Raw genomic sequence first — 15,571 nt, 5'->3', positions numbered from 1 at the left:
TATAACCTCATCTGAAGCTTGACTCTTGTGCCTTCTAGAGAGGCTCATCGATCTCCTCTGTTTACATGCTGCCTTCTCTCAAGAATCAGGCTTGGTTGCCGTAGCGTTTCAGAGGTCTCGCTCTAATCGGATGAGCGAGGCGTGCGCATTTCCTCCCTTTCGGCCGATGTCCTGTAATTGAAAACTCAAAGCCTCCAATTAGATGTCATCAACTCCGAAGCACGTAAACACTGTTCACACTCCTTCCATTAGGCTGGCTGCCATTCATTAAGGTGATTTGTTCATTAATGTGCAGCATCGGATTCAAGAGAATTTCCCCTTATTCTTACAATTGATCGAAAACAACCTTGATTTTATGTTGCAAGGTAGTTATACCCCAAACTCACGTCCTATCCTATAGAGTTTATGGTGGTTCATCTGTTAGTTACTGAGCCGGATAATCTGACTGAATTGCCATTTTGTTCATTTATTCATCGAATCCCTGAAAAGGTCTAAAATGTGGGCAGTGATTCAACGATCGGGATAAAAATTACCTGGATTATGATTAAAATTATTGTACAGCTTTCGGAAATTGGAGGCAATTGAAATAAGATAAAAGTTAATTTGATGAAACATAATTCTTTTTTTGATCACACATTGCAGCCTAAATTGTTTCTTATTAATATTGTTTGATGCAGAATTTTTTTAATCGCATATCAAATGCCGATCACAAATGATGGTAGGTGAACGTTTAAGGGATTAAAACAAAGGAACAACGAATTATAAGTATCTGTTGCAAACTTTACAGTCATCCATTCGATAGTTATCAAGATATTTCACTCTGAAATACAAATGTCCACCTCAAGATGAAAAGCCTGGGATCACCAAAGTCTGTAAGACTCGTCCTCTTTAGACCACCAACATGCGTCTAAGATTGTCCAACGAGATATTTCAATCCGAACCAAATTGATTTACCATTCACATTCTCCATCAAGCCACGCCACTAGTTTAACAAAAGCAAACAAATGACCAACACGTCCCTATACAATAATAATACACTTGGAGGATCCCGCAGCCAGACGTGATGTCTGAAGGCAAGTCAAGGCAAATTCAGCTGCGTAGCACATTTAAATAACAAGGCAATTAAAAGTGCTTCACATAAAACCATTAAAAAAAATATCCAAACATAAAGCAAGGAGATTTAAAAACAAAGACAACGTTAAAAAATAGTATAAAATGTGAAATTTCAAAATGTTTTATTAAAGACAGCACAAACAGAAAATACTTTGATCTGGATTTAAAGGAGCTGAGGGACTCGGCGGACCTGCAGCTTGCTAATACTTTGTTCCAGATATGTGGAGCAGAGAAGCTGAACGCTGCTTTTCCATGTTTAGTTTTGACTCTGGGAACAGAAAGTAGACCAGTCCCAGATAACCTAAAGGTTCATAAGGCATCAGGCCCTGAACTATTCAGTGCTTTGTAAACCAACAGCCGGATTCTGAAGTCAATTCTTTGTTGGACAGGAAGCCCATGTAAAGACCTGAGAAGTTTCCTGTTCCTGGTGAGGACTCGAGATGCAGCTTTCTGATTAACTTTTTACAGCAGTCGAGTCAACTGAAGATAAATGCATGGATGTGGAAGTTTTTTCAAACCTTGTAGGGACATAAGTCCTCTTATCCTTGATATATTTTTGATAGTAGGATGATTTTGTAACTGTCTTTATGTGGTTGTCCAGGTTGGCGTCTAGATCCATAATTACTCCCCGATTTATTGCTTGGTTTGTGGTTTTTAACATCAGTGATTGAAGCTCAGCACTGACTTTCAATTGTTCATCCTCGTTACCAAAAACCATTACTTCAGTTTAATCGTTGTTTAACACAAAAAGGTTTTGACACATCCAGTTGGTGATTTGTTCAATGCATTTAACCAGCCCATGTATTGGATTGTAGTCTCCAGGTGATATAGTTATGTAGATTTGTGAGTCATCTACATACCTTTAATAACACACTTTGTTGTTTTCCATAATCTGAGCTAATGGAAACATGCAGATGTTGAACAGAAGGGGCCACAGTATTGAACCTTGGGGAACACCAGATGTAATTTTTTCAGCTCTGCTGTGTAATTATCTACAGACAAAAAGTATTCTCGTCTTTCAAGTAGGATTCAAACCAGTTAAGTGCTGTGCCAGAGAGTCCCAGAGAGGGTTTGTTATGCTGTCGATGGTAGCAAATAAAGCGCATTGTTATTGTTTCTAGTTATGATGTGAAGGCTAAAAGGTTTCTACTTGTGTCAGCATGCAGGTTCTTCACTCTGCCCTGCGTGGTAGATTTGAAGAGATGTTTGTGGCAGCTGTGGTTCTGCTGCAGACATAAATGCAGCTTTGGGGAAGTGAATGCATGTTTCTCAAAGTGCCAATATTAAGGTTGCAAATCAGTGGCTGCCAAATGTGCAATACATAAAGTAGGATATTAACAGAAGACCTGCCGCCTGTTGGGAAATTGATCAGTGGTTTCCCACAAAAATCCATCTCTCATGGAGCCATTATGGTTAAACTCATCTGTTTATTGTGATGGATCAACTGCTTCCCCCTAGGAAGCTTCTCTCTGAGCATGACAACAGACAGGCAAGATTTATTATCAATCATTTACAGGCTTTGTGCAGCCAACTTCTTCTTCTTTTCTTTTTTCAATCACGTAGTTCCTCATTCATGTGTCATTTTCACTCCCGTGACACGTCTCAGCTCTCCGGCGTTCGTGGATGCAGTATAAAGGAGAACAAGGAAATATAAACCACTCTGGGAGAATTCTTTTTGAAGCTGCAAATGAGATGGAGTTAACCTTTACGGTGCTAAATTATGCACATTTAATATTGGCCAGGTGCCCCCTTTGTGAACACTTCCAATGGAGCGTTGTGCTCGTCGTGATCACAGTCTGCCAGGGTGGTGATGACATACGAATCTCAAATGATACCCAAAGCACCACATCAAGTGATGCTACAAAAAGCATTGTAAACAAAGTGTAGACAAATCTATTAGCCCCTCTTGTGTGGTTTTATGACATTTATGAGCATTAATGCCTGACAATTGAAATATTGTATGGCTATATGGGAGTTGTAATTCTCATGTGGGAGAGAGGGATGCAATAAAAGCCTTTCTCTCATGGGAGAAGAGGAACTCTTTCATGTATCCGAGTTACAGTTCCTGGAAAAGAGCTGAGAGAAGACTAAAAAAAATACCCAATCAAGAATTTATTTTGTGAGAAGAAAAAAAACTAATTCTGATTTAAGGTAAAAAATACTAATTTTCAAATAAATTAAATTAGGTTTAAAATACTTCTAATGTCTAATTAGTAGAGTGCATATTTCGGCAGATGTATATCCTTCTTCCTTCCCAAAGAAAGAAGGGTGAATCTCATTCGATAGAGTGGTGCAGCTATAAGTCCTGAAACCACACCCAGGAATGTTTTGCCCTTTAGCTTCCCTCGTTTCAAAGTCAATGGATTTTCTGAATGAATGGCTGAAATAAAGATTGTGGTCAATATGAGCTGATGGTACGGATTTAGGTTTTATTGTGTGAATTTAGCCTTGGCTGTTAATGATCCCTGAAAGCACAAAAAGTGGTGTTCATTTGTGAAGATTATCTGCATGAAAAAAGGATGTTTCCTAAACCATAAATATGTGTTTGCCACCGACTTTATTTTCTGTAATAATTTTAAATTGTTTTGAAAAATCCAAATGGCTTTCTGTCGAGGGATTGTTGTGATGCCAATTCCACGGTTAACTTTGTCCCACAAGGCTCCTTTACAGTAAGAATGGTGGTGAAAATAAAAAAAAGTGATTTATTCATCTCATATCGTGCCTTACATTACTGGATAATTAACATACCAGTTATGGAATTAAACTGCAGATGCACCGCTTAAAAATGATACCAAACCTTTCTGTGGATGTTAGTGTTTTAGCTACGACAAAGTCACATAAATGGTAAAGCTTTGCCGGAAAGCCTTTATGCATTAGGCATTTATTGATTCAATGTGCAAAACAGTCATTAAAGTTTGGAATCAACCACAAGATCAATCCGTCATAAATGAGCACAACAAACATTATTCTGAAGGATTACACCTCACGGAGATGAACAAGTGACACGAGGCCCGTTCACTCCAGAAAAAGGATCAAATAGGATGAGGCAGTTCTCCAGAGCTGATCATCCACTGGACCTTTAACTGAACAGCTCAAAGCCCCTCCGCATTGACGACAGCAGAAAGACGTCACCCAAACATCAAGACGGATAGTATTTACTCCCCTTCCTACTGGAAGCTTCCTGACTGTGCGGAGTGCGGATGAATGTGTTCAGATCTGAAATGGATAACAAGAACAAACAATGTATTACAGAGCAGTATTTCTAATTTATGGGGAGCAGCAGAGGAACAAATGTATCATTAGTATTTTACAAGTGCACCTTTCCAATGTGTGCCGGGGGGCGCTTGTCTGCTCTCATTTGCACGACACAGTCTTTAATCAATTCATCTTTATATGTGCACGTTTTGGAATTTTAATGGGCCTTTCTTTGTTTTTTTAATCATTTTAATATGTCTTTGTCTTTCTTTGTTAGTCCTGGTCCATATAAGTGGGACATCTAAACTGTATGTGTTTTATTGTGTCAGAGACAGCATAACAGCAGACTCTCTTTCTCTTGAGGTGTCATGTTAACCTTTACGTGTTAATATATACTGCTGCTTCGTGCTGTGTGTGTTTTGTTATGCAGCCACTATGTTCCTCCAACAAACCATAAATTGAACCATGTCGCTCAGCCAAGCACAGCTCTCTCTCTCTCTTTTTTTGCTTAATGATGAGTCGGCTTGGAAATGCTGAGCCGGTTGGATCACAGGGATGCTGCTCGGTGGGGTTGCAGGGCCGTATATTAAGACAAGGCTGCTCTGCTCCACGTAGCCAGGCGAGCCCTCGGGTATATGAAATAACCCACCTCATCATGGAGCACCGCACCGCACAGCACTCCTAACAAGCGTAGAGGTCATCCCCAGAGCTGACCACAGCGAAGGGGGGGGGGGGGGGATCAAAAGTATCCGGAACGAAGACAAATATCCACTGCGGCATCTTTTGAAGTAAAGATGAGGCGGACAGCGTGAGGGCCGGGGAGATGCACACTTTATAATGCAAAAGGCTCGCTGAGTATTCACGTCACGTGAGCGCTGGGGTGCGAGAGGCGCGCGGGCCGACCTCCACGAGGCTGGTGTGACACCGAAGCACACCCTTTGAAAGCTGACAAGGCAGCGTTTTGTCGTACCTTAAGTATAACAGACGTTTCGCGCCCCAGCAAGGTTGTGAATCTGACTGTACGCCTTTGAAGTGCGCGAAACACTTGAGTCCCAGCTTGTTTTATGTTCCACCGCCTTGGTTTCAAAAGGGAACACTAAAGGGAGCAGTGACATGTGTCACGAAGGATATAGTTCAGACACGGCTCAGACTGAACAGAGGAAGAGCAATTACGCGCCAAGATGCATGAATTGTGCATACAAATTTGCCTTGGGCGAAGTCTGTATTCCACCTAAAGATACATGGGCGGAAATAATAACCATAAGTCACTGAAAAAAAGAACCTGTCCTGTCCTTTATGTTAATTCATTTGACATAGTAATAAATAAAAAAGAGCTTTGGATATGACACCTGGTGACAAAAGGCACGACTCTCAAGAGCTTTAGCTTCATCTGAAAGTTTCCCCGGTTTTGAGTTGCCAGTTTCTCTAACGGCTGCATTCGATTCTTCTTGCTTGTCGGTGTGGAACTATTTTGAGAGCATTAGGATGTGGAGAGATCCCTCACTACAGATACTGGGGATTAGCCTTATTAACCGTAGTCCCTCACAAGGGGAAACAATGGCCTTCAAGAACAAGACTTTACATTTTTTTACGTCTTGATGTTTCACTTTAAATTATATTTGATCTAACTTTATGCATAGAAGTACTAGTACCACATTTTCTTTTAAACTATACAAATGTATAGTAGTACATACATTTGTAGTGTAATGTGTATATGATTGGTTGGATAGGATGAATCAAAAACGGAGTGATACATTTTTTATTCAACAGATTCAACAATCGAAAGGCTTGTGTGAGAGTACATGGTCTGATCATCTGAATAGCCAGAAATATTTAGATTTTCTAAATTGACAAAATAATGATCTGAGCACTGATATAATGACATCAAACTTTTATATTTAATCAAAATCAAAATATAATTTTCAAAATGGGCATTCTCCATATTTTTAAACCTGGACCCTGTTATATGGTTTTGTGTCTAAATCTAGTTTTGTTCTGGAATTTTGTGTTTTATTGACAAATTAAATTTAGATAAGAATAATCTATCCATTCTGAACACCACAAATTCTTACAACATTGCTCTCTCCAATTTGTAGTCATGTTAAGTCACATGACACAATAACAGAAAATGAAAGGTAAGTGAAATCAAAGCCTCAGATCAAAGATAAGCCAAAGGTTTAGGACCTGTGAGGACCTTTTCCCAAGACAAATATGAACGATAAAGTAAAGTAGCTAATAGACAGCTAAGTTAATTTACTGATACACTCAACTGTTTGGCCTCCCTTTTCAGGGGAGAGAATCCAAGTAGAAAGCATTGTGTCTTCAGCATATTAGATGGTAATGTTGCGAAGAAGCAAGTCCAAACTGAACAACAGGGGACCAATCAATGATCCCTGGGGGACACCTCGTGCAGACAACCTTAGGAAAGTTGGGCAGATGAAGCACTTCCTCACAATTTTTCACCAAACTTCAGGCTGTGACCTTCAACAATACAAATTCAGCCATTTTAAAGTTCCCCTTAACTTTAAAAAAATGTGTATATATTACAAAAATATTCTGCTACAATTCATATCTCGTGCGAACACGTTTTTTCCCCAAATACAAAAAATGGGTTCAAAAACGTACCAATTTTTTTTCTGGATCTGGAACCAGCGGTGCTCATACAAGGTTGAGCCATGTGCATCAATACGGCAGTGAAACATAGAAGGGATTCATGCGATGAATGTTTGAGGCAATGCCATTTGTATTTCCTAGCGTGATGACTGACCAAATTTTGGATTTTCCATTCCCAACTGAATATGAAAAGAAAAAATGTGTGGACTTCATACAAGAAATCATTATCATGTTGAAAACTGAAAGGAATTGTGTTTCTTAACTTTATAAAGGAACTGGTCAAGCCAACTAAACCCTGATTAGAAAACCTAATTATAAATTAATATCATTGTGTGCAATGACACAATTTTTAAAAATGACACTCGAAATCATTATTATGGTGTCTTCTTTGGTGTTTTTTTTTCACTCATTTCATCTCGGTATAAAAATTGTAAATATAACCTTTAAAATACCAGAAAACAGTGAACTACAAAATCATAATACAGTACATAAATTATATTTTCTCCCACATGTCAGTGATTGTCAATTTTGATAATGAAAAATAATGTCAGCTTGTACTCTTTCTTCATACAGCAGAACAGACAGGAAAACCATATTGTTTTAAATCAGCCTGAAAATTACTTCCCTGTATTTTTTTATATAGATATCTAAATAGATATATATCTCTATAGATATATATGCACACATAATTATATATTAAATAAAAATGAAAAAACAACACACACAAGATTTGAATGTTCATGTGTGTACTTCCACATTCATTAAGAAAAACATACCTTTGCACAAAGGTTATTGTATGAACAGCAAAGGCAACTGATATTCTTCTCCAGTTTACATGTTATGCAGTAAGCAAGCTACGGGGTGGTGTCCCCTCAGCGATAGAGACACATGTTGGGGCTCTGATACAGGTACATGTAGGCGTCACAAAAGAGACGTTTGGCCACACCTTTCATGTCCCGAGGCACCTGATTGGCCAGCTCCATGGGAGACATTTCCAGATACATGCCAACCTCGGGGCAGGCGTGAACCTCCGGGATGTTGAATCCATCTTTCTCTCCTGAAGACAACGCACAGATGAGCCACTGAATGCACACGCAAATAGTGCATGTGATGAGACAAATAAAACACGCAAAAAATGGACTTGCCCTGTCTGTCTGCCATGCTGTCAAAGAAGATCCAGTCTTGGCTGTTGGGTCCGTGCTTGATGAAAGACACGTAGTGGCTCGTCTCGATGCAGAGCACCGCGAACAGCTCCAGCTTGTCTCGGATGAGCGTGTGAGTCATGCCGTGACTCATATAACCCCTGGGGATGTCCAGCGCAACTGGTTGATGGGACCGGCGTTGAGGATGAGCGTGCACCTGGATAGGAAAAAACAATAAGAAAGTGATCAGGGCGGAATCTAATGGTTATTTTCATAATTTAAAAAAAATGTATTTTGACTTAATAGATTATTTGAAAATCTAACGAATTGTCCAAATGTTTTTTTGCCACAGCTACAGTTTCAGCATTACATACCACACCTTGCAATCTATCAATAGACGGCTTGCATGTCACCGTGTGCCTCATTCCTCACTATTCCCACTCGCCCCTCAGCAGCAAACATGAGCATCTGCTCTGTATAAAAAACTGTAAGAAGCCCTGTCTGCTGGGTGGGGAATACTTTCTGCACAAACAGAGGCATAGAAACAGATTCCCTAAGAATTCAGCTTTAATTCATACTTCTACAAAGCTGGTGAAGCGGTATAACATGGTACATGGACAACGGAACAAACCACACCTGTGACGAACACTTCTGGCAGAAGATTTTGAATCCCGTCTGACTGAATATGGGATCTTTAAAACAGTCGGTGCACTCTGCCTGTGCCAAGTCTCCACACAGCATGCACTGCTGAGGACCTGAAGAACACAGCACGTTAGCTTCCTCATGTGAACATCTGCTTTAGACCAAGTAAGTCCCAGTGTGTTGCAGAGGTGTGTGTGTGTGTGTGTGTGTGTGTTTAACAGTACCTTCAGAGAGAAGGTTGGTGACGTCCAGCTCCAGAGATGGAATGATCCTGTCAAACATCTTGAATTTCTTTCCAAAGCGAGGCATTTGGAGGATGAAGCAGGGAGGCACCTGCAGTTAAAAGACGATGAAATAACAAGATCACACACTGGGTTGAGCGAAAACACCAAAATGAACTAACTCCAGGAGATGAGAAGATCTGCTGAGAAAACTGTCCGACAGAGACATCTACTGGAGAATCAAAGGAAAGCGTCAGATGAATACATCTTTGTCACACAGATCAGCAACAATGACGCTCACACAGTGGCATAAACCCTGGCTGTTAGATCTAGGAATATGTTGCCACCCAAAAAAAATGTTTTTAATTGTTTTTTTTCCATTATTACTTGTTATACTAAAGCATCTCATATTCATAAATGCAACAGAGTGATGTAGCAATCTCACCTCGGCCAGTTTCAGTCCTGCATGGTGGAAGGAATGCTCCAGCAGCTGCTGGACGGTGGGCAGCACCAGGCTGTGGTTCTGGTCTAAGAAGATCTGATAGCAGTAACTTTCCTGCACTTTACCGCCCATGGAGCTAAACGGGGGAGGGCGAGAAAACGTTAGGCGTGAATGCAGAATCCTCCACAAGATGTACTGTATTCAAGCAGTGTGTGTTAGGAGGTAGTATTTGAGCTGTGGTGGAACAATACAGTTTCAGTAGAGGATCCAGTGCGAGAATGTGGTGCATGATGACAGTAAGAAACTCCTCTGGATCTGAGAGACAAAAACCACATTGACAGTCACATCAAACCCCACAACAAAAAAAAAACATCAGCTGTTTCCAAACTTCCAGGTGAAACAGACCCTTCTCATCTGTGGTGAAGGATTTACTGTAGCCGTGGCTCTGCAGCTGCTGCCGGAGCTTCATGATGTGCCGGCCTTCCACAAAGCCCTTACTGCAAAGAACACGCGCACACAGTATGTATGCATGATTGAAGTACCACAAAAGACGATTAAATGTTAGGGAAATGCATAAGAGCACACACATGCGGAGGGGATTAACGATGTCTTTGAGCAGTGTGCTTTGAATCGGGGCATCTTGCGGTTCTGTGGGTTTAAACAGCATGGCGTCTAACACGGAGGAGCAGGAGAACAAGCTGAAAGCACGGAGAGAAAAGAAAGAGTTACGAAAGTACAGGAGAATGTTCGAAAAACAGCAAAAAGTCTTTCATTTTGTTGAATTTTAACTTTCTATTCTTTTCAGTATGCTCCAAATCGGCCTGACAAATTCCATATTCTACAGCAATGAAAAGCCGTCTGAAACATATTGACGGGAGTCGGACAACGGCCTATGACAATGCGGAGTGCATGTGATTCAATCAGCAGAATAAACACTATTTGCCGTCACATGTTCATCCTCCTGACCTGAAAAGGGCAGCATCCATGTAGCAGGAGTTGTAGTGGCCTTGGATCCCCTTCATTCGCCCAATCAGAATGTGGCTGACCTGCTCTGTGCCGACAGGAGGAACGGTCCCCAGCATCCCCGTGCTGTGCCCTGACAGTGACAGGCACGTAAATCCACAGACCTTAAACCATGAAACAGTACACAGCAGACAAATCGCAGCCCAAGATGACTGCCGATGCAGCGTTGCCTCTTGTGTGGTTGTTAGAGAAACGGTTCAAATACAATGAGGGTTTTTTGTTTATTGACAATTGTTTGTGGACCCCGTCTTCACACCTACTAATCAAACGGTGAACTAGGAGTTTCTCAAGAGTGGCGAGTTCAATGAGCTCACCTGTGTTGTTCTGACCTGCGGTGTCCGATTCCAGCATCTTCTCGCTGCAATCAGCCGCTGTACTCTGAAATCGCGAGTCAGGACGGCAGGATCTAAGCTTCACAAACAGTGCTTTCTTCGGGGCACAATCAAAGAAACGCTTGCCTTTGAAGGTGCCATCACTCACTCCATCGGGTTCGTCCTGGAGAAGGATGCAGACAAAATATGAATTAGCTCCGTGGATAATTAAAAGGGACAAAGCAAAGGAAAGCAACATGGTGCCACGGTTCAGATTTACCAGCTCGAGGCCAGCCATGGTGTCCGGACAACCCTGCGGAGTGCCGATCCAGCGGATGATTCCATAAGAGGTGCCCTTAGCCAAGGTCACCTCCACCACAGAGTTTAGGCTCAGATCCGCACAGTCTTTTTCCACTGGAGTGGTTTCAGTGTCCATGCTCTCTGGCGTTAAACGGTAAACAACAGTAAACGGGAAAGTCAGATTTCTTACAAATGTTGGAAATGGCTTCACACGCCATCATGTAATGAGTGGCTCAAACCTGGGGTCACCTCCCCCTTAGCCACGTAATCCAGTGGAACATCAACTTCGTCATTTGAGTCCTGAAAACACCAACAAGACCATTTATCAATGTACTGAAGGAAGTGGGTAACATTAAACCTGAGGTTTTATTAAGAGAACTGGAGGATAGGAACTGCAACTGGAGGCTGATAGACCAAAAACAGTTTAGAATTGCTAAAAATAAATAAATATTTGGTCACATTTCTGGAATCACCCCATACCACTGGTAGATGTTAAATACAAGAATGGCTGCATAATTTACTAGAACAAATACACTATTTATTATGCTTTCTTTTTTGTTTTTGTGGATTGAATTTTTGCAACCTGACAATAAACAGATGGATTACTTACTGTGGAGATCCGAACACAATGTTCTCCGTCCTTTTCCTTCACATGCAACACCATTCCATGCTGGCACTTATCCTCGACGAAGTAAGTGACTCGGTCTCCTGGAGCCACCTCGTCTGTTTCGGAGTGCTTCCGGCTGGAGGGGGACAAGGAGCTGGGTGCCACAGGCCTGACCCGGTGGAACTCGGCAAAAACGCCACAATCTTTCGCACAGGGGAAAATGGTTTTATTCTGGCAGATCCCATCAGTATCCCCCTTCCCCCGGTCTTCTCCCTGAGGGGGTGGAAGCATAGCACCACGCATTTAAACACCTTGTGTTGGGTTAGGGGAAGGGGAAGGGTTTTCAGAGGAGGAAATCCTTTTGATGCACGAACACTTTTAAAGTCCCACCTGCAGCTCAATGCCAAAGAACCAGCCCGGCGGAGGAGAGGAATACGAGTTTGGGATTCTTCCGACGAAGCGAACGATGCCTCTCAGCCGCTCTTTTCCTTGGAGGACTGTCACGGCACTGCCCACGGTGAGTCCACGGGCCGCCTGCAGGACTTCTCTCTCTTGGAACCAGTGCAGCCTCTCCTGTTTGTCGGGCAGGGCCTGCAGCAGCTCGGCTTCCTCTGCACTCAGCTCTCCCAGGCTGCTCACCTCTATGTCATAATCCAGAAAAAGACTTGAGCCCCAGAAGCAGACGGGCAACTTCGTGGGAGGCGGCGATCTTCTCGTCAGTGATCTGTGCTTGGCTTCACCCATGTAGCAGATGCAGCCAGCAGAGCCGACCCGGCATTCGGACGTTCTTGTTAAGATGAAGTACAGGTTGTTTGGTGACGTCATTCTGACAGGGGTACTGTACAGAAACGCACAATTACACACACACACAAGTGTACACAGGTACTACTACAACAGCAATGCGAGTATCATATGTTTGTAGAAAACATTTATGCTAACGTGCTACAGGACTGAACTAACGGCAGTCGTTAACTGACGTAAACACCTAGCTAACGTTACTTGTAACGTCACGACTCTTTTTCAAAGATCGCTCTTTTCTTTATCCCCTCCAACATGTGACGAAGACGATCTTACCCTTAAGAGTGCGGCACCTTTTACAATTGTTTTACGTGTTGTCTCCGAGCTTCTCCGTTTGCGTCGTAACCCGTCGCCTTTAGTTTCACTTCCCCTTTCATTTCATTTCACCGCGGCGTCATCGGCATTCACACTTGACAGTTTGCTGTAGTTGTTGTTGTTGTCGTCGTTGTTATTGTTGTTGTGAATCAGCGAAACAACTTCTTGGCAATACTTGGAAGTACTTCAACGAGGAACTTCATCGATGTCAAGAACACATTTTGTGACGTTGCTGTTTTGAAATCAGTTGACAGCGTCGCTTGAAGGCGCGCGGGGTTTTTAAGCCCTGAGGGCGGACTGACAGACAACCGGTAAGAAGGCCTGTCCACGTGATGTTGTGTTCCCATCCTGTTTTGTGAGGTGTGATGTTTGTAAAAGCGACGCCTTCCCTTTGCGAACTGCGAGCTTTATTTGTGTAGTGGAATTTAGCTGATCTATCACTTTGTCATCTCGATCAAGCACACTGTAAATGAGTTTGTTATTGTGTAAGTTTCGAAAAAACAAAACTCTCAAATTTGGTTCAGGCAGCAGCAAAAAGATGTGTGTGAAGCAGCTGAGCGTCTCAGCAGACTTGTACCTTTCTGGAAGTTTGCATCAGTTATGTGGAGCAGAAAAACTGAACGCCGCTCGTCCATGTTTGGTTCTAACTCTGGGAACAGAAAGAAGACCGTAAGAAATAGTTATGCAATATGAACAGTAAGAAATGGATATGCAATAACAGTACAAATGTTCAGTGGCTGGAGGAAGGTGTGTGGCAGTCAAGCCAGGGTGGAGGGGGGAAGTACAGTCACCGAGGGAGATGTGTGTGGGGGTGGGGGGCAGAGTTCAGTAGAATGACACCCGCAGGGATGAAGCTGTTCCTGAACCTGCTGGTCCGGGAACGGAGCACCCTGTAGCGCCTCCCAGAGGGGAGGAGGGCGAACAGTCTGTGGCTGGGGTGAGAGCTGTCCTTTTCGATGCTGCGTGCCCTCCGCAGACATCTCTTGCTCTGGACAGCCTCAGTGGTGGGGAGTGAGGAACCGGTGATGCGTTGGGCAGTTTTCACCACCCTCTGCAATCATTTACGGTCCGCGACAGAGCAGCTGCCGTACCATACTGAGATGCAGTTTGTAAGGATGCTCTCTATGGTACAGCGGTAGAAATTCTCTAGAATCTGAGGAGACAGATGGGCCTTCTTCGGTCTCCTCAGGAAGAAGAGACGCTGGTGTGCTTTCTTTACCAGGGATGAGGTGTTGAGGGTCCAAGAGAGGACCTGAAAGTAAGTGTTCAGTTGGCCCATATATATATACAGGATTCTTACGAGGCCGCACATGTCTGCGAGTCACCCTAACACATGATGTATATATGTTCGGCTTCCTAAGAATCCTGCTCTTTCATTAACCCACACCTCAGGAAACATTGATTATATACGTAAGGTTCCTTCCACGTATTCCAACTAATACTACATCCCCCTTTCTGACTTCAAGACACTGTCTAAGAAGATGCATGACTAAATAATACAACGCGTTAAGAAAACAGTGATTCATTTTCTTTCACTCCTCTTGAATTTTTCTCTCAACACAATAACATAAACAGGTATTTAACTCAAACTGTTTTGTGTTATTCTCATAACCTCAAATAGAGCGGAACTCTTCACTTTCAACATTCCACCTTTCATGTTTTTCAACATTATTCAATCATAAACCCTTTCAGATTTTTGCTACTTTAACAAACATGAACAACATTAGCTTTAACAATGCTTTTCAGGTCACATCCCACTTCTGACACCATGATCATATATAGGACTTGAACTATATATAATGTGTTAGTGGGACTCGCAGATATGTGTGGCATTGTGGCACCTTGGTCTTGTTTGGATTAACAGAGAAATCATTTGTGTTAATAAACATAATCTAAAAAATGTAACAAAATAATTGTACAACTAATATATTAATAATCATAGTTAAAATTGACATACTTTTATTTATTTTTATTATTTGTTGCTAATCTTTGAAGATTATTTATTTCGGAATTTATTGTCTCTGTTATTAATATTTTACACTTCATCATTGATGATCGTTTCCTTAACATTGTCTATTTGCTGGAACAAACATCAATTGTCCCTCATTCTATTACGTCCAATAAAAGCAAGGACAATTTTATTTACATTCATACACCAGCCAGCTGGGAATGATTCCTGCCTCCGCGACCCTCTAATGATGGATGAAGATGAGTGAATGACTTGTCATACGACATTTTTCAGTCGATCGAATGCTCACCTGCAAGGCAAGACTGAGGACTAAAATGGCCCCATTCACTCGAACGTGTGCTGTGATTGGACGGGAGAAATACATCATCGGTAAAGGCCTGTTTTGTCGCAGTTTGATGACGAAACGTTTCGGTTGTAAACATGGAGGAGAGAGAAGCACTGAAGAGACAAATTGAACTTCTACAAAGTAAATGCCCCTGTACACTCCATTTTGTATTGTTTGGTAGCACGCAGCTAAGCGAAGCGTTTTTTGAATTGCTTGTCTATCAAATGTCATAGCTGTCGCGTCGCTCTGAAGTAACTTTAACGAATGAAAAAAAGAATCAACCGTTAGCTTTGGCTCCGGGTTAACCTCGCACGGGAGGCGTTGGTGAATTTATCTAACGTCACCCTCGCCAGACTGTATTTAGAACAAGAACAAATTAGGTCGAAAATTGTTTTTCATTCAATTGTGCGCTATCTAGCTAACGCTTTATGCTGTATGTTGATTACACCGCATTGGTGGGTACCAAACAACAACAACAACAACAACCAGGTGTTGCTCCACGACAATCCGCCAAAGCAGCTTGAGTAAAATCTACACATAGACCATACAAGAGCC

At 42.1% G+C, this 15,571-nt stretch overlaps 2 protein-coding genes across 3 annotated transcripts in view; one reads left to right on the top strand and one right to left on the bottom strand.

Moving 5' to 3' along the window:
* Positions 1-6,051: 6,051 nt before the first annotated feature.
* Positions 6,052-13,011, bottom strand: cyldl (cylindromatosis (turban tumor syndrome), like). 2 transcript variants are annotated; one of them, XM_040184514.2, is made up of 15 exons: positions 12,684-13,011; positions 12,000-12,447; positions 11,613-11,882; positions 11,242-11,302; positions 10,983-11,143; positions 10,706-10,886; positions 10,335-10,464; positions 9,956-10,066; positions 9,774-9,865; positions 9,620-9,683; positions 9,372-9,504; positions 8,930-9,038; positions 8,700-8,818; positions 8,067-8,280; positions 6,052-7,978 (listed from the first exon to the last, which is right to left on the bottom strand). In XM_040184514.2, exons 2-15 carry the CDS (start codon positions 12,432-12,434, stop codon positions 7,794-7,796), a joined length of 2,265 nt encoding a protein of 754 aa, XP_040040448.2. In that variant the 5' UTR covers positions 12,435-12,447; positions 12,684-13,011; the 3' UTR covers positions 6,052-7,793. The 2 variants fall into 2 exon arrangements, with proteins under 2 accessions (XP_040040448.2, XP_040040449.2); XM_040184515.2 differs by having other exon boundaries at positions 10,721-10,886.
* A 2,021-nt stretch (positions 13,012-15,032) lies between these two features.
* The window catches only part of zc3h3 (zinc finger CCCH-type containing 3), a 39,962-nt gene continuing 39,423 nt past the window's right edge, over positions 15,033-15,571 (top strand). The window contains exon 1 of the mRNA XM_040184266.2: positions 15,033-15,157. Coding sequence (XP_040040200.2) covers positions 15,112-15,157 — 46 coding nt within the window. The 5' untranslated portion in view covers positions 15,033-15,111. The remainder of the gene's footprint in view (positions 15,158-15,571) is intronic.

The sequence above is a fragment of the Gasterosteus aculeatus genome, chromosome 8, assembly GCF_964276395.1.
Source record: "Gasterosteus aculeatus chromosome 8, fGasAcu3.hap1.1, whole genome shotgun sequence".
Lineage (NCBI taxonomy): Eukaryota > Metazoa > Chordata > Actinopteri > Perciformes > Gasterosteidae > Gasterosteus > Gasterosteus aculeatus.
This window is presented reverse-complemented; position numbering and strand designations above follow the sequence as displayed.